The sequence below is a fragment of the Rhinatrema bivittatum genome, chromosome 2, assembly GCF_901001135.1.
Source record: "Rhinatrema bivittatum chromosome 2, aRhiBiv1.1, whole genome shotgun sequence".
NCBI classification, from domain to species: domain Eukaryota; kingdom Metazoa; phylum Chordata; class Amphibia; order Gymnophiona; family Rhinatrematidae; genus Rhinatrema; species Rhinatrema bivittatum.
The window spans coordinates 197,564,919-197,589,553 of NC_042616.1; the positions used below are offsets into that span (position 1 = coordinate 197,564,919).

General features: G+C 44.0%; 1 protein-coding gene across 4 annotated transcripts in view; it reads left to right on the plus strand.

Moving 5' to 3' along the window:
* Positions 1–24,635, plus strand: part of LRRC72 (leucine rich repeat containing 72) — a 145,822-nt gene that overhangs the window by 12,944 nt on the left and 108,243 nt on the right. For 2 of the 4 annotated variants that reach the window (XM_029589013.1, XM_029589014.1), the window contains exon 2: positions 23,385–23,458. The exons of the other annotated variants lie outside the window; for them this stretch is intronic. In XM_029589013.1, coding sequence (XP_029444873.1) covers positions 23,385–23,458 — 74 coding nt within the window. The remainder of the gene's footprint in view (positions 1–23,384; positions 23,459–24,635) is intronic. 4 annotated transcript variants of the gene reach the window in all.

The following is a 24,635-nucleotide window of genomic DNA, read 5'->3' on the forward strand; positions in this document are numbered from 1 at the left end:
TGGCATTTTGTAATAGTTGTAATTTTAAGTGACATGCTGGAAGACCTAGTAATAAGGAGTTTCAGTAGTCTATGATTGAGAAGATTAGAGTTTACAGTACAGTTCGGAAGTCAGCAAAAGTTAATAATGGTTTCAGCTGATGTAGTAGTCACAACTTGGCGTAACCTGTCTTGAGTAATTTACTTATGTGCATTTTCATTGTAAGCTTCTCATCTAGCTGTATACCTCGGTCTCCTGTACTTGATTTGAGGGATTAATTTGAAAATTACTTAGGTTTAAGCAGGTGGTTTAACTACTGATGAGTTTCTACTTAGCCAAATGATTTCAGTCTTTTTAGGGTTTAATGTTAGTTTAAGTTGCGTTAGTTCTTGTTGTATTGCTTTCATATAAATAGAAAGTATTGAAGCTGTGTTTTCATATGATCTGGAGAGTAGTATGTAAAACTGTATGCCATCAGCATACAAGAAGAAAGTTATTCCTAGATTCGTCAGTAATCTACATAGCGGGAGCATGTAAATATTGAATACATTTATCAGAAAATGTGGATGTAAATTGTAATAGAGAGGCAGAGAAATTAGACACAAATGAGGGACACTGTGCAAAGACTATAATGGCCAGATAGTTTTAAGTCATAGGGCCCCATAAAGACATAATCCTTCTTATTGTTTTTTCTAGTTCTTGTGAATAAAGGAACATATAGGGCCAGATTTTATTTATTTATTATTTATTTATTTTTAACTTTTATATACCGATGTTCCTGTATAGTATACATATCACACCGGTTTACAAAGAACTTAACTGTTGCCGAGGGCGGATACAATGAACATGTGGTAGGTACGCGTGGGCTAGGATTTGTGCGCGCAACCTGGTGCGCACAAATCTACGCCCGATTTTATAACAAGCTCGCGCAGTTGCACGCATGTTATAAAATCTGGGGTCGGCACGTGCAAGGAGGTACACACTTGTGCACCTTGCGTGCGCCGAGCCCTAGGGGAGCCCCAATGGCTTTCCCCGTTCCCTCCCCCCCCCACCTTCCCCTCCCTTCCCCTACTAACCCGCCCCCCAGCCCTATCTAAATACCCCCCGACCTTTGTTGACAAAGTTGCGCCTGCCTCTGGGCAGGCGTAGGTTGTGCGTGCTGGCCAAGTGCCGGTGCGTGATCCCCCGGCACGACCGCTGTGCCGGAGGCCTCGGTCCCGCCCTGTCCCTTTTTTCAAGCCCTGGGACATACGCACGTCCCGGGGCTTGTGTGCGACGCCGGGTCTATGCAAAATAGGCTCGGCGCGCGCAGGAGCGGGTTTTCGGGGTTACGCGCATAATATATGCATGTAACCCTTTTAAAATCCGCCCCATACCGTGTTGAATTATTTAGCAAATGCATTTTCTCATCTGATTTGCAGTTGTAATCTCATTAAAATTCCAGCAAAGAGTTGATGAGGGACATCACCTGTCCTTTGCCCTTCTCACTTCCCTGTGCAGCTGATTCCTCCTTTTCCTTTTTTCTGATCTTGGGCTGTGTATAATTTTTGGACTCAAAGCCAGGGCAATCAGAACACTTCATGAACATGTAGTGAAGTCCTGGATATTGAAGAATAAGGGGATTATGATGTTGCTTAGCTCACTTCTTCCCGAGAATGCAAACATAAACAGGATAAAACAAAGATGAAAGTTTGTTCTAATAACAATAATATGATATTAATATTAATTAAGCACAAGGCTTGCATTTTTTTAAAAGGCAGGTATTACCAAATAAATTACCAGCTTGATTTAAAATGTCTTGAATGAGACTTTAGTAAATTTATTAGTTTAATAACAATGCAGGCTTTTCATGTATGGTAGATTTCATTTATGACAAACAGTCTGAGGTGCAGCACATTAAAGCCAGGAACTGGAGCCTAGGTTCCTTGCTTTTGGGAAATGCAATCAGTCTGGTTCTGTGCTTTCCTTTAATCTTTGTTGTATCCTGCCTTCACAAACACCCCAGGCTATCACTTACAAAGGCACACCCTGTTTTCTTTTTTTCTTTAATATACACATTCTTGAAAATGTTATATAAAATTGTGTGAGAGAATTATTTAGTGGAGAGTTTTGTCACCTCAGTAAATAGTATTTTATTGAATAGTTTATTACTTGATCCAGGCACTTTTAAAGTTTGCTTGGTCCCTTAGTGATCTAAATTATTTTTTAAACTTTTTATTTATTAATGATCTAAATTCTTTACACATTTATTAGTTAATATAAAATGTATGAGCACTGTATGTTCATATAAGTAGTGCAATGTTCTGTGCAATGTAATGGAATGAAATGATCATTCAAATGATGTGTTCAATAGTTAATTACTCTAAATGATTAGACCATGATTTGAATTTGTCCAGTTTGCAAAGCAGCTCAGTTAAAATATGTCCGTCCAACATATATATAGCACTAAGCTATAGGTCGAATTACATTTCAGGATTTCTTATAATCCTTCTACCCCAGGCCAGACTAGTAGGTTATCTTCATCTGCTAGCAGATAGAGACAGAGAACCTTTTTCATTGACATCATTACTTGGTATATAAGCTGGTGCTGCATGAGCAATAGCCAGTATTTTTCTCTGTCTCTAGGAGATGGTGGGTACTTGCTGTACTGCTGTAATAGGATTCCTTGATTTTCCTGAACTTCAGACATGATCCGTAGTGGATCTTACATGCTGTTTTCCCTAGTGGAGCAGTATCTAAACTCCTAGGGCAACAATTTTTATGATTGTTCCCCTAGTTGAGCAGATCTGGATCATGGCTCCCAGAGTTCCTTTCAGGGCCTGTTTGAGCAGGACCTGGATCATGGCTCCCAGAGTTCCTTTCAGGGCCTGTTTGAGCAGGACCTGGATCATGTCTCCCAGAGTTCCCTTTTGGGCCTGATTGAGCAAGGCCTGGATCATGCCTCCTAGGATTCCCATTGGGGCCTGGTTAACAAGGGCCTGGATCATGTTTCCCAGATTCCGTGTGGGGCCTGGTTGAGCAACATCTGATAAGTGACTCCATGGCTCCCTTTGGGACCTGGTTGAGCAGAACCAATGTCAGGAAGTATTTCTTCATGAAGAGGGTGGTGGATGCCTGGAATGCCCTTCCAGAGGAAGTGGTGAAGACTAAAGCTGTGAAGGATTTCAAAGGGGCATGGGCTAAACACTGTGGATCCATAAAGGCTAGAGGATGGGAATGAAGAGAAGAGCCATGGAGGTAGCTTGCTGGAATGGTGGCCACTACCTGGTGATTACTACCCTTACTCAATAAGCCTTCACACGGTTAATGCAACTCCAACATTTCTCTCTGCTTCAACGGCAAGGAGAAATGTGGAAAAGAGGATTTGAATTCAGACAACAACCAACAAGGACAGAACTACACAGTCTGGGTAAACAAATAAGCGTGGGGGTAGCTTGCTTATTGCGGCTACCCTAAACCAATTAAGCCTGATACTTCACTTTGAATGCATATACAGCATTGCTCTCTGCTTCAATGGCAGGGGAAATGTGGAAAAGTGGATTTATATTCAGACAACAACCAACAAGGACTGAACTACACAGTCTGGGTAAACAAATAAGCGTGGGGGAAGCTTGCTTATTGCGGCTACCCTAAACCAATTAAGCCTGATACTTCACTTTGAATACATATACAGCATTGCTCTCTGCTTCAATGGCAGGGGAAATGTGGAAAAGTGGATTTATATTCAGACAACAACCAACAAGGACTGAACTACACAGTCTGGGTAAACAAATAAGCGTGGGGGTAGCTTGCTTATTGCGGCGGTTACTACCCTAAACCAATTAAGCCTGATACTTCACTTTGAATGCATATACAGCATTGCTTTCTGCTTCAATGGCAGGAATAAATCTGGAAAAGAGGATTTACATTCAGACAACATCCAACAAGGCATTGATCTGTGCAGTCTGGGTAAACAAGCATCGGGGTAACTTGCTTGATGCAGCGGTTACTACCCTTAACCATTAAGCCTTATGATTCATCTTTGATGCAACTCCAACATTACTCTCTGCATCAACAGCAGGGGGTGGCAGGAAATTTGAATCAAACAGTTACCAACAAGGTCAGTGAACTTGATGGTCGGTGAAACAGAGAAGTATGGGAAAATAAGTGTGGGAGCTTGCTGGGCAGACTGGATGGGCTGTTTGGTCTTTTTGTGCCGTCATTTCTATGTTTCTATATTTCTATATGTGTATGAAATCTGATGAAATTCAACCATACTAACCCCCTGGAATTTCCCTATCAAATCAACCTCCAGTTTATTCTGCCCTTGAGCCCTTTGTTCCAACCCTTTCAACTCTTCCTCTATTCCATTCCAGTGTCTCTTTCCCTTACCCTGAACAGTAGATGGTCAAACTTTCAGAATCTGGTAAAGTTTCATAAATCAAATGTTTCCCTTTTTCACTCCCTAACAAAAGTTCAGCCACCCTCAGGTTAATATCCATAAACTCTATCATCCTCATATACTAGTACCTTCTCCTGGAAATCATAGTCCATTGAAAATATTCTGTATTTGCTCTTTGCCAGGACCCCCTGTCCTCATTTTTCCCAGATTTCTTCCAGCGTGCTTCAACTGGAGACAGTCCCATTTTAACTCAGTTAGTTCTTTAGATTACCACGAGAAAATTATATTCTTTTTATTTATTTATTTACCCCCTTTAACCACCCCCAACCTTTCCATACCTTGCCCCAACATCTCATACCACTCACTAACCAAACTTTCTAATTCTTTAGCTTTCTCTTCCTTCCTTCCTTGATCAAATATCTTAACCATCACCTCCTTAAATTTCTCAGAATCAACTTAACCCCAACAAAACGGGTATCTCCAACAAATTAGACCTCTTCTCCTTTTAATCCCTATATTGAAAACACATCTTTACCATATAATAATCTGACCACAATAATCTCTCCATTCCCACAATCTCCAATCTACCTTCATTACATGCTACTGAAGATCCAAACACTTGATCCAGTGTATGTCCCTTTTCTTGTATGGCTCCTAATACCAATTGAATCAAATCATTCATAGCTAGGGTTGACAAAAACTAATCTACCTTTGAATTAGCTCCTATATCAATCTGTAAATTAAAATCTCCCATTATCACAAAATAAGAAAATCTTACTATATGGACCTATAAAACTTCTCAAATTTCTTCCAACAGAATTGAAAAACAATCAGGAAGCCAATACCATAATGAGATAACTATAGGCACTGTATAATCAAGTTTTGCTAACATAAGAACATGCCATACTGGGTCAGACCAAGGGTCCATCAAGCCCAGCATCTTGTTCCCAACAGTGGCCAATCCAGGCCACAAGAACCTGCAAGTACCCAAAAACTAAGTCTATTCCATGTTAATGTTGCTAGTAATAGCAGTGGCCATTTTCTAAGTCAACTCAATTAATAGCAGGTAATGGACTTCTCCAAGAACTTATCCAATCCTTTTTTAAACCCAGCTACACTAACTGCACTAACCACATCCTCTGGAAACAAATTCCAGAGTTTGATTGTACGTTGAGTGAAAAAGAACTTTCTTTGATTAGTTTTAAATGTGCCACATGCTAACTTCATGGAGTGCCCCCTAGTCTTTCTATTATCTGAAAGACAGGCCGATACAGTACAGTGCGCTCCGGTGGAACGCACTGTTAACCCGCGTTTGGATGCATGTTTTCAACGCGCTACTGTTACCCCTTATTCAGTAAGGGGTAATAGCCTGTCGAAAACACGCGTCCAACCCCCCCCAAACTAATAGCGCCCACAACATGCAAATGCATGTTGATGGCTCTATTAGTTATTCCTGTGCGATACAGAAAGTAAAATGTGCAGCCAAGCCGCACATTTTACTTTCAGAAATTAGCACCTACCCAAAGTTAGGCGTTAATTTCTCTCGGCACCGGGAGAGTGTACAGAAAAGCAGTAAAAACTGCTTTTCTGTACACCCTCCGACTTAATATCATGGCGATATTAAGTCGGAGGTCCAAAAAGTTAAAAATAATCAAACATAATAAAAAAAAAAATTTTTAATTGGCCCGCAGCTCACGGGTTGAAAACCGGACGCTCAATTTTGCCGGCGTCCGGTTTCCGAACTCGTGGCTGTCAGCGGGTTTGAGAACCGACGCCGGCAAAATTGAGCGTTGGCTGTCAAACCCGCTGACAGCCACCGCTCCTGTCCAAAAAGAGGCGCTAGGGACGCAATTTTTACTGTATCGGCCTGAGAGTAAATAACTGCATCACATCTACCCGTTCTAGACCTCTCATGATTTTAAACACCTCTATCATATCCCCCCTCAGCCGTCTCTTCTCCAAGCTGGAAAGTCCTAACCTTTTTAGTCTTTCCTCCTAGGGGAGCTGTTCAATTCCCCTTATCATTTTGGTCGCCCTTCTCTGCACCTTCTCCATCGCAACTATATCTTTTTTGAGATGCAGCAACCAGAATTGTACACAGTATCCAAAGTGCGGTCTCACCATGGAGCGATACAGAAGCATTATGATATTTTCCATTTTATTCACCATTCCCTTTCTAATAATTCCCAACATTCTGTTTGCTTATTTGACTGCCACAGCACACTGAACATATACTCACATCCCTGAACTGGTTCTGTAAAAAGTATCTTAAAAGATTATGAGATGGGGGAAGGGGACAGCTGCTACCTTTTGACAAATTTGAGAAACTGCCACCCCTTGATTACTAGAAACCAATGTTTCAATAATGAATACCAAGTCCACCTTCTTTTCAACAATCACATCATACACATATAACCAGTTTTTCTGAATGAATCTAACATTTATCAAAAAACATTTTAATTCCCCCTTCCTTGCACTTTTTCTCCCCTTTTGTTTACACCCCGCCTATCCTATTTGGAAACACCAAATATCTTCCAGCCTCCCCCCTCCTCTATACTTCCCTCCCCCACCATCAGCAACAGTCATACCCATATCTTCCCTTCCCCATAGTGAAAGAAATAACCGACCTTCAACAACCATTAAGACCTCCTAAAGAGTCTCCCTAAGAGGTGATCTCTTAGGCTCGCCTCTTCAGCGAGCTGCAGGTCTCTGAGAGTTAAAAGCTCCAAAAAATGACAGAGTAGGGATAGAGTCTCTCCACAACACATGAGCTCGAGGGAAGGGGCAGGGCATATGAACCTGAATGATCCAGGGCTCCTCCCATTTACTTTATTCTTAAATAAATAAAATTAATTCCTCCTCCCCTAACCCACCTACATCACCTAACAACTTTTACAATATAATGTATATAGTTCTGACAACAATCAGTCAGTGTTACGCCCGTCGGTTGCAGACGGCTGCAACCACTGTTGCTCACCTCTTGTCTCACTGCACTGATTCCATTAGGAAGACTAGTGGCTTCACCAGCTATCGCCGGCCTGCCTGGACGCCGGCCTGCCTGGTCGGCGTGGACGCTGCCGACCGCCGTCTTGCCTTTGGAGCTCCTTAGGTACGCATGTGCGCTTTTGGACCAGTCTTATGCACGTCATAGCAGGAAGCTCGGGGGCATCCCCCCCCCCCCCCGAATGATGTCATTCCCAATGGACTCTTAAGCTGGGTGGCCCAGCCTGCCTATGACTTAGCAATGAGTTCCCTCATTGCTGAATCCACTTCACTCATCACGGATCCTTCGTTCCAGCTCCTGCTTCCTCGGCGTGAGACATCTCGGGTACCCGCTCCTCAGGGGCTCTTTCCTTGTCTCTGGCCATCCGCTCCTCGGAGGGCCTGGTGCCTAGGACCACTGCCTGTCTCGTTCCCTGGGGCTTCCTCTAGAACCATCCCTACTTCCACTGTGAGTACTTCGCTTGTGGACCACTACTGTATTCTCTCTACTGAGGAACCCTCATCGGTGTACCCCGCCCTGCGGATCACTACTGTATCATCTTTACTGAGGAACCCTCATCAGGTACTCCGCCCTGTGGACCATTACCGTATCATCTCTGCTGAGGAACCCTCATCTGTGTACCTTGCTCTGCGGACCACTACCGTATCATCTCTACTGAGGAACCCTCATCAGGTACGCCGCCCCTCCAGACCATTACTGTATTATCTCTACTGAGGAACCCTCATCGGTGTACCCCGCCCTGCGGACCATTGCCATATCATCTCTACTGAGGATCCCCACCGGTGTACTCCGCTCTGTGGACTATTGCCGTAGAGTAGCTTTTAAACTAGAACAAGGGGGAAAGCCGACAGTCACTCAGGAGTGCATGGTTCGGAGAAATGTATCCTTGAAGGATACTAATGAAACAGGAGAGTTAGGGCATCCCAACAGAGAGGTTCCATTAACAGCAAACATAGTCCATGTGCCTATATGTAAAGCTAATGATTTCCGAATTATCCCTAACAACTGAAAAGCAGGTTGTTAATACAAACAAAAAACACACTTTGAAATATCTGTATGCCAAAGCCAGCAGTCTAAGAAGTATGATGGGAGAGTTAGAGTGTATAACAGCAAATGATGAGATTGACATAATTGGCATCACAGAGACTTGGTGGAAGGAGGATAACCAAAGGGACAGTGCTATATCAGGGTACAAATTATATCGCAATGATAAGGAGGATCAACTTGGTGGGGGTGTGGCACTTTATGTCCGGGAGGGTATAGAGTCCAACAGGATAAAGATCATACAAGAAACTAATTGCTCAGTAGAATCTATATGGGTAGAAATCCCATGTGTGTTGGGTAAGAGTATAGTGATAGGAGTATACTACCATCCACCTGGACAAAATGATCAGACAGATGATGAAATGCTAAAAGAAATCAGGGAAGCTAACCAATTTGGCAGTAAATAATAATAGGAGATTCCAATTACCCCAATATTGACTGGGTAAATGTAACATCAGGACTTGCTAGAGAAATAAAGTTCCTGGATGTAATAAATGACTGCTTCATGGAGCAATTGGTTCAGGAACCAACAAGAGAGGGAGCTATTTTAGATTTAATTCTTAGTGAAACGCAGGATTTGGTGAGAGAGGAAATGGTGGTGGGGGCACTTGGCAACAGTGATTAACATGATAAAATTTAAACTAATAACTGGAAGGGGGACAATAAGTAAATCTGCAGCTCTAACCCTAAACTTTCAAAAGGGAAACTTTGATAAAATGAGGAAAATAGAAAAAAACTGAAAGGTACAGCTGCAAAGGTTAAAAGTGTTCAAAAGGCATGGAAATTGTTTAAAAATACAATCCTAGAGGCGCAGTCCATATGAATTCCACACATTAAGAAAGGTGGAAGGAAGGCAAAACGATTACCGTCATGTTTAAACGGTGAGGTGTAAGAGGCTATTTTAGCCAAAAAAAATCCTTTAAAAATTGGAAGAAGGATCCATCTGAAGAAAATAGGATAAAACATAAGCATTGTCAAGTTAAGTGTAAAGCAGTAGAAACAAAGAGAATCGGTGGTTGAAAACGCCCTTTATTTAATGATGCCCGACTCTGGCCGAGTTTAGCTCTTTCTCATAGAGCTGCCTCAGGGGCAATCAATTAGGACAGGACTGATATCTGCTAGGTAATTGCCACAAAAATATATGTAAGCTCATCAAATACCTGTAAGAACACAAATTGTATTGAGTCTGCAGCCGTCAACAGCGATCCCAACAGCGATCCAATCGGGGTCTGATTGGATCGCTGTTGACGGCTGCAGACTCAATACAATTTGTGTTCTTACAGGTATTTGATGAGCTTACATATATTTTTGTGGCAATTAGATATCAGTCCAGTCCTAATTGATTGCCCCTGAGGCAGCTCTATGAGAAAGAGCAAAACTCGGCCAGAGTCGGGCATCATTAAATAAAGGGTGTTTTCAACCACTGATTCTCTTTGTTTCTACTGCTATACAGCCAACTGGATTGGCTTCTGCTTTGCTTTTTGGGTCCAAGTTAAGTGTAAAACATTGATAAGACAGGCAAAGAGAGAATTTGAAATGAAGTTGGCCATAGAAGCAAAAACTCATAATAAAAACTTTTTAAAATATATTCGAAGCAAGAAAACTGTGAGGGAGTCGGTTGGACCATTAGATGACCAAGGGGTTAAAGGGGCTCTTAGTGAAGATAAGGCCATTGCAGAAAGACTAAATTAATTCTTTGCTTCCGTGTTTACTAATGAGGATGTTGGGGAGATACCAGTTCTGGAGATGGTTTTCAGGGGTGATGAGTCAGACGAACTGAATGAAATCACTGTGAACCTGGAAGATGTAGTAGGCCAGATTGACAAACTAAAGAGTAGCAAATCACTTGGACCAGATGGTATGCATCCTAGGGTACTGAAGGAAATCAAAAATGAAATTTCAATCTATTAGTTAAAATTTGTAACCTATCATTAAAATCATCCATTGTACCTGAAGACTGGAGGGTTGCCAATATAATCCCAATATTTTAAAAAGGCTCCAGGGGTGATCCGGGTAACTATAGACCAGTGAGCCTAACTTCAGTGCCGGGAAAAATAGTGGAAACTATTCTCAAGATCAAAATTGTAGAGCATATAGAAAGACATAAGAACATAAGAAAATGCCATACTGGGTCAGACCAAGGGTCCATCAAGCCCAGCATCCTGTTTCCAACAGTGGCCAATCCAGGCCACAAGAACCTGGCAAGTACCCAAAACCTAAGTCTATTCCATGTTACCATTGCTAATGGCAGTGGCTATTCTCTAAGTGAACTTAATAGCAGGTAATGGACTTCTCCTCCAAGAACTTATCCAATCCTTTTTTAAACACAGTTATACTAACTGCACTAACCACATCCTCTGGGAACAAATTCCAGAGTTTAATTGTGCGTTGAGTAAAAAAGAACTTTCTCCGATTAGTTTTAAATGTGCCCCATGCTAACTTCATGGAGTGCCTCCTAGTCTTTCTATTATCTGAAAGAATAAATAACCGATTCACATCTACCCGTTCTAGACCCCTCATGATTTTAAACATCTCTATCATATCCCCCCTTAGCCATCTCTTCTCCAAGCTGAAAAGTCCTAACCTCTTTAGTCTTTCCTCATGGGGGAGCTGTTCCATTCCCCTTATCATTTTGGTAGCCCTTCTCTGTACCTTCTCCATCGCAATTATATCTTTTTTGAGATGCGGCGACCAGAATTGTACACAGTATTCAAGGTGCGGTCTCACCATGGAACGATACAGAGGCATTATGATATTTTCCATTTTATTCACCATTCCCTTTCTATTAATTCCGCAGCACACTGAACCGACGATTTCAATGTGTTATCCACTATGACGCCTAGATCTCTTTCTTGGGTTGTAGCACCTAATATGGAACCTAACATTGTGTAATTATAGCATGGGTTATTTTTCCCTATATGCATCATCTTGCACTTATCCACATTAAATTTCATCTGTCATTTGGATGCCCAATTTTCCAGTCTCACAAGGTCTTCCTGCAATTTATCATAATCTGCTTGTGATTTAACTACTGTGAACAATTTTGTGTCATCTGCAAATTTGATTATCTCACTCGTCGTATTTCTTTCCAGATCATTTATAAATATATTGAAAAGTAAGGGTCCCAATACAGATCCCTGAGGCACTCCACTGTCCACTCCCTTCCACTGAGAAAATTGTCCATTTAATCCTACTCTCTGTTTCCTGTCTTTTAGCCAGTTTGCAATCCACGAAAGGACATCGCTGCCTATCCCATGACTTTTTACTTTTCCTAGAAGCCTCTCATGAGGAACTTTGTCAAACGCCTTCTGAAAATCCAAGTATACTACATCTACCGGTTCACCTTTATCCACATGTTTATTAACTCCTTGAAAAAAGTGAAGCAGATTTGTGAGGCAAGACTTGCCTTGGGTAAAGCCATGCTGACTTTGTTCCATTAAACCATGTCTTTCTATATGTTCTGTGATTTTGATGTTTAGAACACTTTCCACTATTTTTCCTGGCACTGAAGTCAGGCTAACCGGTCTGTAGTTTCCCGGATCGTCCCTGGAGCCCTTTTTAAATATTGGGGTTACATTTGCTATCCTCCAGTCTTCAGGTACAATGGATGATTTTAATGATAGGTTACAAATTTTTACTAATAGGTCTGAAATTTCATTTTTTAGTTGGTTTAATGGAACACAGTCAACATGGATTTAACCCAAGGGAAGTCTTGCCTAACAAATCTTCATTTTTTTGAAGGGGTTAATAAACATGTGGATAAAGGTGAACCGGTAGATGTAGTGTATTTGGATTTTCAGAAGGCGTTTGACAAAGTCCCTCATGAGAGGCTTCTAAGAAAACTAAAAAGTCATGGGATAGGAGGCGATGTCCTTTCGTGGATTACAAACTGGTTAAAAGACAGGAAACAGAGAGTAGGATTAAATGGTCAATTTTCTCAGTGGAAAAGGGTAAATAGTGGAGCCTCAGGGATCTGTATTTGGACCGGTGCTTTTCAATATATATATAAATGATCTGGAAAGGAATACGACGAGTGAGGTTATCAAATTTGCGGATGATACAAAATTGTTCAGAGTAGTTCAATCACAAGCGGATTGTGATACATTACAAGAGGACCTTGCAAGACTTGAAGATTGGGCATCCAAATGGCAGATGAAATTTAATGTGGACAAGTGCAAGGTGTTGCATATAGGGAAAAATAACCCTTGCTGTAGATACACAATGTTAGGTTCCATATTAGGAGCTACCACCCAGGAAAAAGATCTAGGTATCATAGTGGATAATACTTTAAAATTGTCAGCTCAGTGTGCTGCAACAGTCAAAAAAGCAAACAGAATGTTAGGAATTATTAGGAAGGGAATGGTTAATAAAACGGAAAATGTCATAATGCCTCTATATCGCTCCATGGTGAGACCGCACCTTGAATACTGTATACAATTCTGGTCACCGCATCTCAAAAAAGATATAGTTGCGATGGAAAAGGTACAGAGAAGGGCAACCAAAATGATAAAGGGGATGGACAGCTCCCTTGTGAGGAAAGGCTGAAGAGGTTAGGGCTGTTCAGCTTGGAGAAGAGATGGCTGAGGGGGATATGATAAAGGTCTTTAAGATCATGAGAGGTCTTGAACGAGTAGATGTGAATCAGTTATTTACACTTTGAAATAATAGAAGGACTAGGGGGCATTCCATGAAGTTAGCAAGTAGCACATTTAAGACTAATCGGAGAAAATTCTTTTTCACTCAACGTACAATAAAGCTCTGGAATTTGTTGCCAGAGGATGTGGTTAGTGCAGTTAGTGTAGCTGGGTTCAAAAAAGGTTTGGATAAGTTCTTGGAGGAGAAGTCCATTAACGGCTATTAATCAAGTTTACTTAGGGAATAGCCACTGCTATTAATTGCATCAGTAGCATGGGATCTTCTTAGTGTTTGGGTAATTGCCAGGATCTTGTGGCCTGGTTTGGCCCCTGTTGGAAACAGGATGCTGGGCTTGATGGACCCTTGGTCTGACCCAGCATGGCAATTTCTTATGTTCTTATGTTCTCTACAGATGAATCCTCTCTCTTTGGGAATACATCACTCCACAGACCCTGTGGCACCTCTGTGTCTGTGTGACTTTCTTGCTACACTCCCTGCTCCGCGGGCAATTCCTCTCTCTCTCTACTCTCCAGTACCTGCTGACCTGTACACCCAGCAGCTGAGACCTCGCCTCCCAACGGTGAGGCTCATGGGACTCCTCCCTGTGGGTGGTACTATCCCTCACCTCGGCCCAGGGTCCCACAAACCCACAAATCCTAACAGTCAGTAGTTATTAAGGACCAAGTTTTGTGCCCTATGTGACAGCAGCGAGAGAAAAGGCATCCATAAATCTGGAGTAATTTTCTTCTTTTTTGAAGGCTCTGCTTTATCAAGATAATTGCTCCATAAGCAATAAATTGAAAACACTATTTCTTCGCTTTATAATAAAAGGAGGTTCATCTTGCTGCCAACAACACAGGATAAAGTTTTAGCCAGATGAAAAATGTAGTTGAGCCATAAGTTTTTAAGTACATTGCGTGATTTCTATTTTAAATAGGCATTGGAGGTTAAAGTTGTTTCTCCAAGGAACAAACAGGATGGTAATCCTCATATATGGATGACATCATCAGATGGCGCCCCGATGCCGAAAACTTGTCAAAGTTTCTTCAACTTTGACTAGACAAACTGAGCATGCCCAGTATGCCCTATACCATGCGTCCACATGGGGTCCCATTTCAGTCTCTTTTTTTCTGTGGAGTTCTAAGCATTGCAATATGATTGTGCTCACTTTGGCAGTTTTTTGGCTTGTGGAAAATTCTCTCTCTTCACATTTTTCATGGTTTTTCCTTCAATCCTCTCTGTGCCTTCCCATAGTGTCCTTAGTCAGGGTTTTCGGCATTTCGGGTAAGTTTCCTTTTGCGGTCAATTCCCCCTGTTGTGGCGGTGCCTTAGTGCCTGCCAGCCATCAACACATGCTGCCATCGTTTTCGACTTATGGCCCTTTTGTTTCACCCCTTCATAGCCACATCCGGTTTTCACCAGTGCCCCCAGTGCCAGAGGACCAGTTCTATCACTGAACCTCATGAGGTGTGCAACCTTTGTCTGGGGGCATCACATGACATCCGGGGTTGCCACTTATGTACTCAGATGATCCCAAAGGGATATAAGTTTCGACTTGACAAGTTGGATCAGCTCTTTGGATCGAGGAAGTCTGAGCCTTCGGCACTGGTATCAGTGGTACCGGCATTGAAGGACCTCAGAGCCACACCAGTAGACCACACGCCATTAACATCGGTGGGACCATGGGTTCCATCAATGTCGCCGATGGATAGGGGCGCCAGAGACTGACCGTTGTCGATTTTCTCCAGGTTGAGGATGCCGGATTCATCAACTTCAACCTTGCCACCGGAGAAAGACCGGGCCAAGCATTGAGGGAAGCCTAAGAAGCATCGGCACTGGTCCCTGGTTGATGCATGGTGCTGGGCACGGGGATGCAACGGCCTTTGTTTCGATGCCCCTGAAGTAGAGCACCTATCCTCTATCGATGCCTGAGGTCCGCAATGGTTTCCACCAGTCCTGGTGCTAGTCACTGATCCCCCTCGTGAGTCCAAAAATCTGGCCACCCCTCCTTCCTCCCAGTTGGTGTTGGCATTGGCAATGTTTGAGGAGGAGCTGGAGCACCGAGTCCAGCTGGCGGTGGAGCGGGCGCTGCAGGGCTTCGGTCCTGTGGCACCGATGGCACCAGAGCCGGTGCAGCCTGTCCTCGTACAGCTTCTGGAGAAGCTCAATATGCTCATCTGTGCATTTCTGACCCAGCTGGCTTCAGATCCTGGGGCAACTTCGGTGCCTGGCGGGCACCGAGGCCTCCCCCTATTTATACAATGATTATTGCCAGTTCTTCTGAGGATGAAGCTCCACCGAGGCCGGCAGAGATGCGGAGGCCTGCAGCCCCGTCCAGTTCTATCAGTGTCTTCACATCTGCATATAGGTGAGCACCTAGGGCCCCATCCCCTGTAGCATACAGTGAGGATGAGGGTCCCTATAACCCCTGAGAAGATGATCCGATGGAGTCCTCCTCTGAGGACTTTGATGGTCTGCCATCAAAGCCTTTACGGATGAGCGAAGGAAGTCTTGCCTGAGGACTTAACCTTCGCAGAGTTTGTGAGGGGGCGGAGGCCATCCCTTTTCAGCTTTTGACAGAGGACGATGCCAGGCACAAAATGCTTGAGATCCTCCAGTTTGTGGAGCCTCCTAAGTAAATCATGGCAATCCTGTTACACGAGATCCTTAAGGAGTTGCCGCTGAGGATATGGGAACACCCTCTCACAGTGCCTCCCGTTAACAAGAAGGCGAATGGGGTCTATCTTGTCCAGAAGTCTGCCAAATTTTTTAAGCGTCAACTGCCTCACCAGTCCGTGGGGTGGTGAAATCTGCTCTCACGAGAGCCAAGTGCTCTCAGACCCATTCCTCGGCACCCCGGGGAGGGACCACAGAGTGAGGGATGCTCTTGGGAGGATAGTGTTCCAAGGCGCCATGCTTATTGCCCGCATCACTGCCTACCAGCTCTATGTGAGCCAGTACTCACGGGACATCTGGTAGCAGGTGCAGGAGGTGGCTGAACAGCAAGATACCTTCATTTCGCTGGTGCATAAGGGTCTGGAGTGTGGAAAACATGAGGTCCGTGTGACCTACAATGTTTTCGAGACGGCATCGAGAGTCTCTGCAGCGGGAATCAGTGCCCGCAAAATAGCAAAGCTGCAGGCCTTGGATCTACCATGGAAAGTACAGGAAAGGTTTGCTAACGTGCCATGCACTGGAGAGAATCTCTTTGGAGATAGGATGAGGGATGCTGAGGCCCAGCTTCAGGACCACCATAAAATCCTCCAAAAACTCTCTGTTAGTATTCTGGACATATCCTTATCATCCAGGAGGCCATCGTGTCTGGGGCCCAGGAAGTCTTTCTTTCGCCAGAGGAAGTACTATCCTCCACCTCCTCAATCTCATTAGCACCATCTTAGCTCCCGTGGCCATTCCAGGCAGCAGAGAGCTCTCAAGCTCCAGCCAGCTCCTCAATCAACTCCAGGGATAGGTTTTGACTGGTCCATAGGGAGCATAAACCAGTTGCTCTTTCCTGTGATGATGGACCCTCCTGTTGGGGGCAGGCTGCGGTTCTTTGCAAATTAGTGGGCCAGTGTGACCTCAGATCATTGGGTTCTGTCCATCATCCATCAGGGATACTAATTAAATCTATTGGGTATTCCACTAAATTTCTCTTTGTGCCCACATTGGGAGCCGGTAGCACATCAGGAGGTATTACAAGTGGAGCTCTCCTCCCTCTTAATGGCCAGAGCAGTCGAGCCCATTCCACCAGGGCAAAGAAGGCGAGGATTCTATTCCAGGTACTTCCTGATTCCAAAGAGAACAGGAGGACTCTGTCCCATCCTAGACCTAAAGGCCTTGAACACGTTTCTAAAAAGAGAAAGGTTCAAAATGGTTTCCCTGGGCAGCTTGATCCCCCCTTTTTCAAAAAGTGGACTGGCTATGTTCCCTTGACCTAAAGGATTCGTACACTCACATTGAGATCTTCCGAGGTCACAGGAAGAACACAGCACTTCCAGTACCTGGTCTTCACAAAATGCCTGGCCATGGTGGCGGCACACCTCCGCCGACTGGAAGCATATGACTTCCCGTATCTGGATGATTGGCTGGTCAAGAGCATGTCTCAGGCAGCAGCCATCAGGTCCATTCGCTTGACCATTCAGGTGTTGGGAGTCACTAGGGTTCATTCTCAAGTAATCGAAGAACCATCTCAGCCTATCACTTAAATTGGACTTCATAGGAGCCCTGCTAGACACGGCTCAAGCCTTTCTGCCCCACCAGAGGTTTGTTGCCATGGCAACCATGGTGGCAGAGATTCAACAGAACCAGCAGATATCAGCCTGGCACATGTTGAGGCTGTTGGGCCTTATGGCCATAACCGTCCATGTTATTTCCCTGGCACGTTTACACATACCAGGAACCCAGTGGATCCTGAGGTCACTGTGGCACCAGGCCACTGAGAGCCTCCAGGATTACATCTGAGTCACCCCGTCTCTCAGAGACTCAATGTCCTGGTGGCGGGTATTTTCCAATCTGAAACAGGGGATCTCATTTCAGAGTCTTCCTACTCAAATTGTTCTAACCATGGATGCAGCTACCCTGGGGTGGGGAGCTCATGTAGATGGGTTTGGTACCCAGGGTCTTTGGTCTGCTCAGGAATGTTCTTGTCAAATCAACTTCCTGGAGCTTCGTGCAATCCAGTATGCGCAATGGGCTTTCAGAGATCAGCTGTCCAACAAAGTTGTTCTGATACAGAGCAACAACCAGGATGCCATATGGTATGTCCACAAGCAGGGAGGCACAGGTTCGTACTTCCTGGGTCAGGAAGTGGTCTATATCTGGTCATGGGCCCTGTCCCACAGGATGGTGCCTAGGGCCATGTACTTGGCCAGGACGGAGAACGTGGAAGCTGACAGGCTGAGTCGAGCCTTCAGACTCCAGGAGTGGTCCCTGGACCAGGGGTAGCGAATTGGATATTCTGCCCCTGGGGGAGCCCAGACATAGATCTGTTTACGTCTCCCTGCACCAGGAAGGTGCCTCGGTTCTGCTCCCTGTACAGGTCCGACAGCAAACCAGCTTCAGATGCCCTTGCCCGTCATTGGAGCAAGGCTCTTCTGTTTGTGTATCCTCCAATTCCCTTACTGGTGAAGACTCACTTGAAGCTTCATAAAGACAGAGGGACTAGGATCCTCATAGCCACTCATTGGTCGAGACAGGCCTGGTTTCCACTCCTGCAGGAATTATCCATCCGGAAACCGATCAATCTGGGGACTTCCCCAGATCTCATCACGCAAGATCAGGGCAGGCTGCTGCATCCCAACTTCCAGTCCCTGTCGCTCACAGCCTGGATGTTGAGAGGTTGATTCTGCAGCCCCTTGACTTTCAGAAGATGTGTCTCGGGTTCTGGTTGCTTCTAGAAAGCCTTCCACTAGAAAGTCCTATGGACTGAAGTGGAGGAGGATTTCCATGTAGTGTAAGCAGAAGGCCCTAGATCCGTTCTCCTTCCCACACAAAAACTGCTTGATTACCTTTTACAGCTATTGGAGGCTGGCTTGAAAACCAACTCCCTTAGAGTTCATCTGAGTGCAACTGGCGCATACCATCATGGTGTAGATAGTGCGTCCATCTCTATACAGCCTATAGTTGTAAGTTTCATGCGGGGCCTGCTTCAATTGAAGCCTCTCCTAAGGCTTCCCGCTGTGTCTTGGGACCTCAGTGTGGTGTTAGCTCAGCTGATGAAATCTCCTTTTGAGCCACTGTGCACTTGTGACCTGAAGTACCTGACCTGGAAGGTCATATTTTTGGTGGTGATCATTTCAGCGTGCAGGGTCAGTGAGCTCCAGGCCTTATACTAAATGTTATCACGTCAGGATGGTCTTGCGTACGCACTCTAAGTTCCTGCATAAGGTGGTGATGGATTGCCATCTTAACCAGTCAATTGTCCTGCCAATATTCTTTCCCAGACCTCATTCGCACCTAGGCAAAAGAGCACTGCACAGTTTGGACTGCAAGTGAGCCTTAACCTTCTATCTGGAGCGGACAAAAGCTTTTTGTTTCTTTTGATAAGAATAGGTTGGGCCTGGCCGTTGCCAAACAAACAATATCCAATTGGCTAACAGATTGCATCTCCTTCTGTTATACCCAGGCTGGACACATCTTGGGGGTCGTGTCAAGGCTCATTCTGTCAGCCATGGCAGCGTCGGTGGCCCACATGTTTGCAGTTTCCGTGGAGGAGATCTGCAAAGCTGCAACGTAGAGTTCTCTCCATACATTCACATCACATTATTGTCTGGATAGGGATGGCCAACGTGATAGTAGGTTCAGCTAGTCTGTCCTTTGAAACCTGTTTGAGGTGTAGAGTCCAACTCTTCCTATCTAAGGCCCATTGTTTGAATTCAGGATGTCTCCCTCTTTGTTACCAACAGCATCGGTATTTTTGTGCCAGTTGGCACGTGGTTAGGTGTCTGTTGGTCCCTTTTTGTGTTGGGGAGCAGGCTCTAGCTAGGGATTCACCCATGTGTGAGGGCTACCATCCTGTTTGTCCTCTGAGACATCAGAGTTGCTTACCTGTAACAGCTGTTCTCCGAGGACAGTAGGATGATAGTTCTCACGAAACCCACCCACCACCCTGCGGAGTTGAGTTTCTCCTATTATTTTATTATATTTTATTTTAATCGTAATTCTATGTTATGAGACTGAAGAGGGACCCCATGTGGATGCATGGTATAGGGCATGCTGGGCATGCTCGGTGTAACTAATGAAAGTTCTAGAAATTTTGACATAAGTTTTCCGCATTGGGGCTCCATCTGATGATGTCACCCATATGTGAGAATTAACATCCTTCTGTCCTCAGAGAACACCTGTTACAGGTAAGCAACTCTGCTGATTTGATGGAACTAAAAGATGTATTTGCAATGTAGTACAGGAGCTTGGTAGTAGCTTTTGTAATTTGTCATATTTAGTGCATTTTAAATTATGTATGTTTATTTTTTCCTCGCCAGGATTAGAGCTAGGTGAGTTGGAAATATTTAAAATAAAATAAAGTACTTGTATTTTAAAATAATTGAAAATCTATTCCAAATATTTCAATATTATCTTTCAGATATCTTCCGTATTTATTTTTTGTCCTGTTGGGTTAAAAAAAAAAAAGAGAAAATTTGGTGGGCAGAAGGTATTTTCCTCCTTCCCTTCCCTAAAAACACAAAAATTTCAGGTCCATATTCAGCAGGCCATCAAGCAACAAAGTTACCTAGGTAAACTTAGCCAAATATTCAGCTGGACAAGTTTCCCTCTGAATGTGCTTGGACAAAGGTATCTGGATAACTTTAGCTGCCCTAATGAATATGCATAGACAACTTTAATCTTCGGTTACATTCACAATTTATCTGGTTAAGAAAAGAAACCCCTTTCTGGCCAGTAGGCCAAATTCTCCACACCATCACCACCTCCAAAATACTGGAAAAGCAGTTGGGGCATAGCACCTAATTTTCTCTCCCTCAGTCTTCCAAGATTAATAAACAATGTCGTGGCCATAGGATCTCAAGCTGCCCCCCCCTCCCCCTGCCTCTGATATTAAAATTAAAGTTCTGGGTCTAACTCTCTCCAGCTCCTTCCCACCTTCCCACCCATTCAGAACCCCTCCCCGCACACTCCTGCCCCACCCAGAATCCTCTCACATTTCTTAAGTCTGGATGAAGTGATAGAATCCTATCACTCTAGTGGCATCCACTGCCAACATTGCTTTCAGGTAAGAATCTGACAATGCTAGATGTTGGAGGTTTGGGAAGGTTCCCAGGTGGGCTGGTGTTATAGTGCTTACAGCCCCCATTACAGACATGACTTGCAAAGGAAAGTGGTGAAGGAGTTAAGGGTGGGGACACATGAAGTCAGTATTCTTGTTCTCCTAAGTTTTTGATTTTTTGATCATTGGTAGTTTTATAATTACTAAACAACATTATAAGCATGACATTTGTGCTTTAGCCTTGGAATTGTTTTCTTAGACACACAGATGCTAAAAGTTAGATAAAGATGCTGAGCTACAAGATTAAAGGACAGATATAAGGTCACTTGAAATTCCATCTAAGATTATAGAAACATATCTAGAACAAGGACAAGGCCAGTTGACACTCCATCTAAGATTATAGGAAGCATTCTTAGAACAGACACAAGGCCATTAATGCCACAAAATTCCAAGAAAAATTCCAAGAAAAAATTAACTTGGAGAATGATAATTTATTTATAATGGAGAGCCAATCATGCAAATTTTGATAATTATGTAACCTAGTTTAGGGGTTGGAAACATAGAACCGTAAATTATGTGTAATGCTTGGTTGTAAGTAAAATCATTTGAGAGGGAGTTTTATGCTGGTGCCTTGCAAAGCACCCTGACTCTCCATAAGGAATTATTATTTTATCTTATTTTATAGCATTTAATAAAAAGTTTTTCTCTACAGCTGTTGGCTCTAAGCGACTATTTGCAGAAAACTCCGACAGTGGGAGGCTGAGTTCCGGATGGGTGGGGTGTGGGCAGGAGAAGGCCCTGAGTCAGAACTTTAATATCAATACATTGTGCATGCAGACCTTTCTGAGTATTTTCAAAGGAAACGTCTGCATTAATCATCTGGGTATGTGTGGAATTGTCCATACACAAAGTTTCATTTACCCCAAGCAGGGTGTAACCTGTACATGAAAACTTACATGCATGCTTTTGAAAATACAAAAGTTCTATCCCTACCCTTAACTCCACCTCGTGGAAGAACTATTGCAAGTTCATGAAAAGTATGTTCTTATGCGCACTGGCCCCTGCTCTGTTTTCAAGGAGCCATTTATGTGCATAAAACCAGGTTTTATGTGTATAAATGCTTTTGAAATCAGGCCAAAATTGTGCTCAGAGCTTCCAAGTGCTGGGAGATATGCCTTTCTCTACCTCTCTCTGCTGCAAAACTGTGTATGCTTCTGATTTTGAGCTGTCTGCACTAACAGCTGTGGCCTGTATTTCCCAGTTTTGTTCTAGTACTGTTTTGAATGTTGTACACTATGTATCCATACTCCTTGTATGAAATAGCTGATGGATGTGCTGTCTCTTACAGTTAAATGAGCATCTGTAACTGATCTTTTATATTGGTCATGAAGCTTATGTTACTGTTGCTTGTATATCATCTCTCTCTTCCATCAATTGTCTATTTTCTTAAGGCTTACTGCAAACATTTAAGGCCGGATTTTAAAACCCTGGCGTGCGTAAATCCCGGATTTACGTGTGTGGCCGGACCTTACGCATGCCGGGCCCATTTTCAAATGGGCCCGGCCACACGCATAAATCCCGGGACGTGTGTTAGTGCCAGGGCCTTAACAGGGGGCCGTCCAGGGGGCTGGGTTAAAGGCGCCTGGTACAGCAGCCATTTGCTGCTGTGCCGGGGGATTGCGTGCCGGCAGGGTGCCGGCACACGCAACTTGCTTCTGCTCCTTTGCAGGAGCAAAACGTGAGTTAAAAAAATGGGGGGAGGGTAGGATAGAGGAAAGGGAAGAGAGGTTAGGGCAGGGGCTTGGAAAGTTCACTCCCAGTCCGCTCCTTAATTGGAGCGGACTGGGAGGGAACTGGGGAAGGTCCCGTTGCGTCGTCGCACGAATTTGCTAAATTATACCCCCCCTTGCGTGCACCGACCTAGAATTTTATAACATGCACGCGCCAGGTAGCGCACGCACATGGATGCACGCGTGTGTTTTTTGAAAATCTACCCCTTAATGTATCTACATACTGATCACATATTATAATTTTATTCACTGGAAGAGTCCAAACTGACCAATCAGATTCGCCAGTTCAGGCTACTTCAGTGAATACTGTCCCACTATATAGGTGATATGTAGCTGTGTAAGATGTTTGCATCAAATTTCTCATGGTAAATTTTTATAGGCTTAAAGATGCTTTTCAACCCAGTGTTTACGTATTTTAAAGAACTATTTAAGTGTAGGTAGATACTGTACATAAATTGGAGTATGAAATATTTTTATGAAAAGCAGCACAGGACACCATTGACCAGAGACGACAATTAGGAAGTGTTACACCAGCAAACCTGGTCCCCAAAGTAAGAAACTGTTAATATAAGAATAAAGCTACCTCAATATTCTTTGTGATTACTCACCTGTTTCAGATTATCAAGTGCAGATAACTCTTTTATCACAGAATTAGATGTCATGAAAACTTCTGGTTTTTTTTTTTAGTAAACTAACAGTGACAGCAATGCTACTTTACCCAAGTGGTAGATGAAGTAAAAGTAACAGTTAAGAACAAAATTGGTAGAAACTGAAGTATCTGAGCTGATGAAAGCTGCCCACTCTCATACTCTTTTTTTTTTTTTAAATCAGGTAATAGAAGATCAGCTAAAGAAATGTTCTATTAAAAGAGATGTGGATGTCTCTGAGTTGTATATTGCTAGAAAGTAAGTATAATGAGAATCATTATTATTCAGATGATTTATAAGGTGTTGCACATGTTGACAGAGCCATGGAGTTCGGGTTCATGCAAGCTGTTGCTGCTCCTTATTAATTTGGCGGATGAGTTATCCAGATTTTAATTGTTGTGCTAGCCGTTCGTCCGTCCTCGGTGCTCGGCCCGGTCATTCTCCAGCACCAAGGAAGTTGTCACTGATGTCCAGAATGGTGTCGGCGATAGATGGTTACTGTGGCAGTAATGATGATTCCCATGGTGCTCGGCCCGGTCATTCTCCAGCACCGAGGAAGATGCCCTCGCTGTCTCGGATGACATCGGTGATGGATGGTCACCGTGCCTCTACTGCTCTTGGCATTGTTTGTCGCCCAAGGATTACAATAGGCTCTGGTTTAGAACCCGAAGTATGGAGCATTTTCGTTAGTCGAGGGCATTGATGGAGGTATTGATGACAGCTTCGATAGTATTGACAGCATCGATGGCGGCATCGAAGGCATCAGCGAAGTCATCGATGGAAGCACCGATGGCATTGATGGAAGCACCGATGGCATTGATGGAGGCACCGATGGCATCGATGGGGGCATCGTCAGGGGTGTCAACAGCGTCGCCGGCATCGATAGCAGCCCTGGCGGCAACGGGAACCGTGGAAATCCCAATCCCTTTAGCCCCGATGGACCTGGTAGAGGTTCGCAGCTAGGACATTCACGGGTATCGTAGGGTGGACGGAGAGTGAAAAGAAGGCCACACTTTGGTTGGTAACCCAGGAGAGCCATTAGTGAGGTGACAGGAACCGACCGAAAAACAGGGCATAGTACTCACCGAGCATTGATGAAATGTACGCGAAGGGAAACCTGTATAGGGAAATTATTTGTGAATTAAAACTTCAAGTGTTTCTGTGAGGAAAGGTTGTGATAAAAATCTCACAGAGCTCCTAAACGTGAGGCAAACTGCATCGCGAAAAAAAAGAGACTGAAGGGAGACCCCTGTGGAGACAGGGATCATGGCATGCTGGGCATGCTCAGTGTGCCAGTCAAAGTTTCTAGAAACTTTGACAGAAAAGTTTTCCGTGATAGGGCTCCATCCAGTGTCGTCATCCATATGTGAGGACTTCCATCCTTCTTGTCCTGGGAGAAAAAACAGACTCGGCTGTAGAGACAAGAAGGGATTCA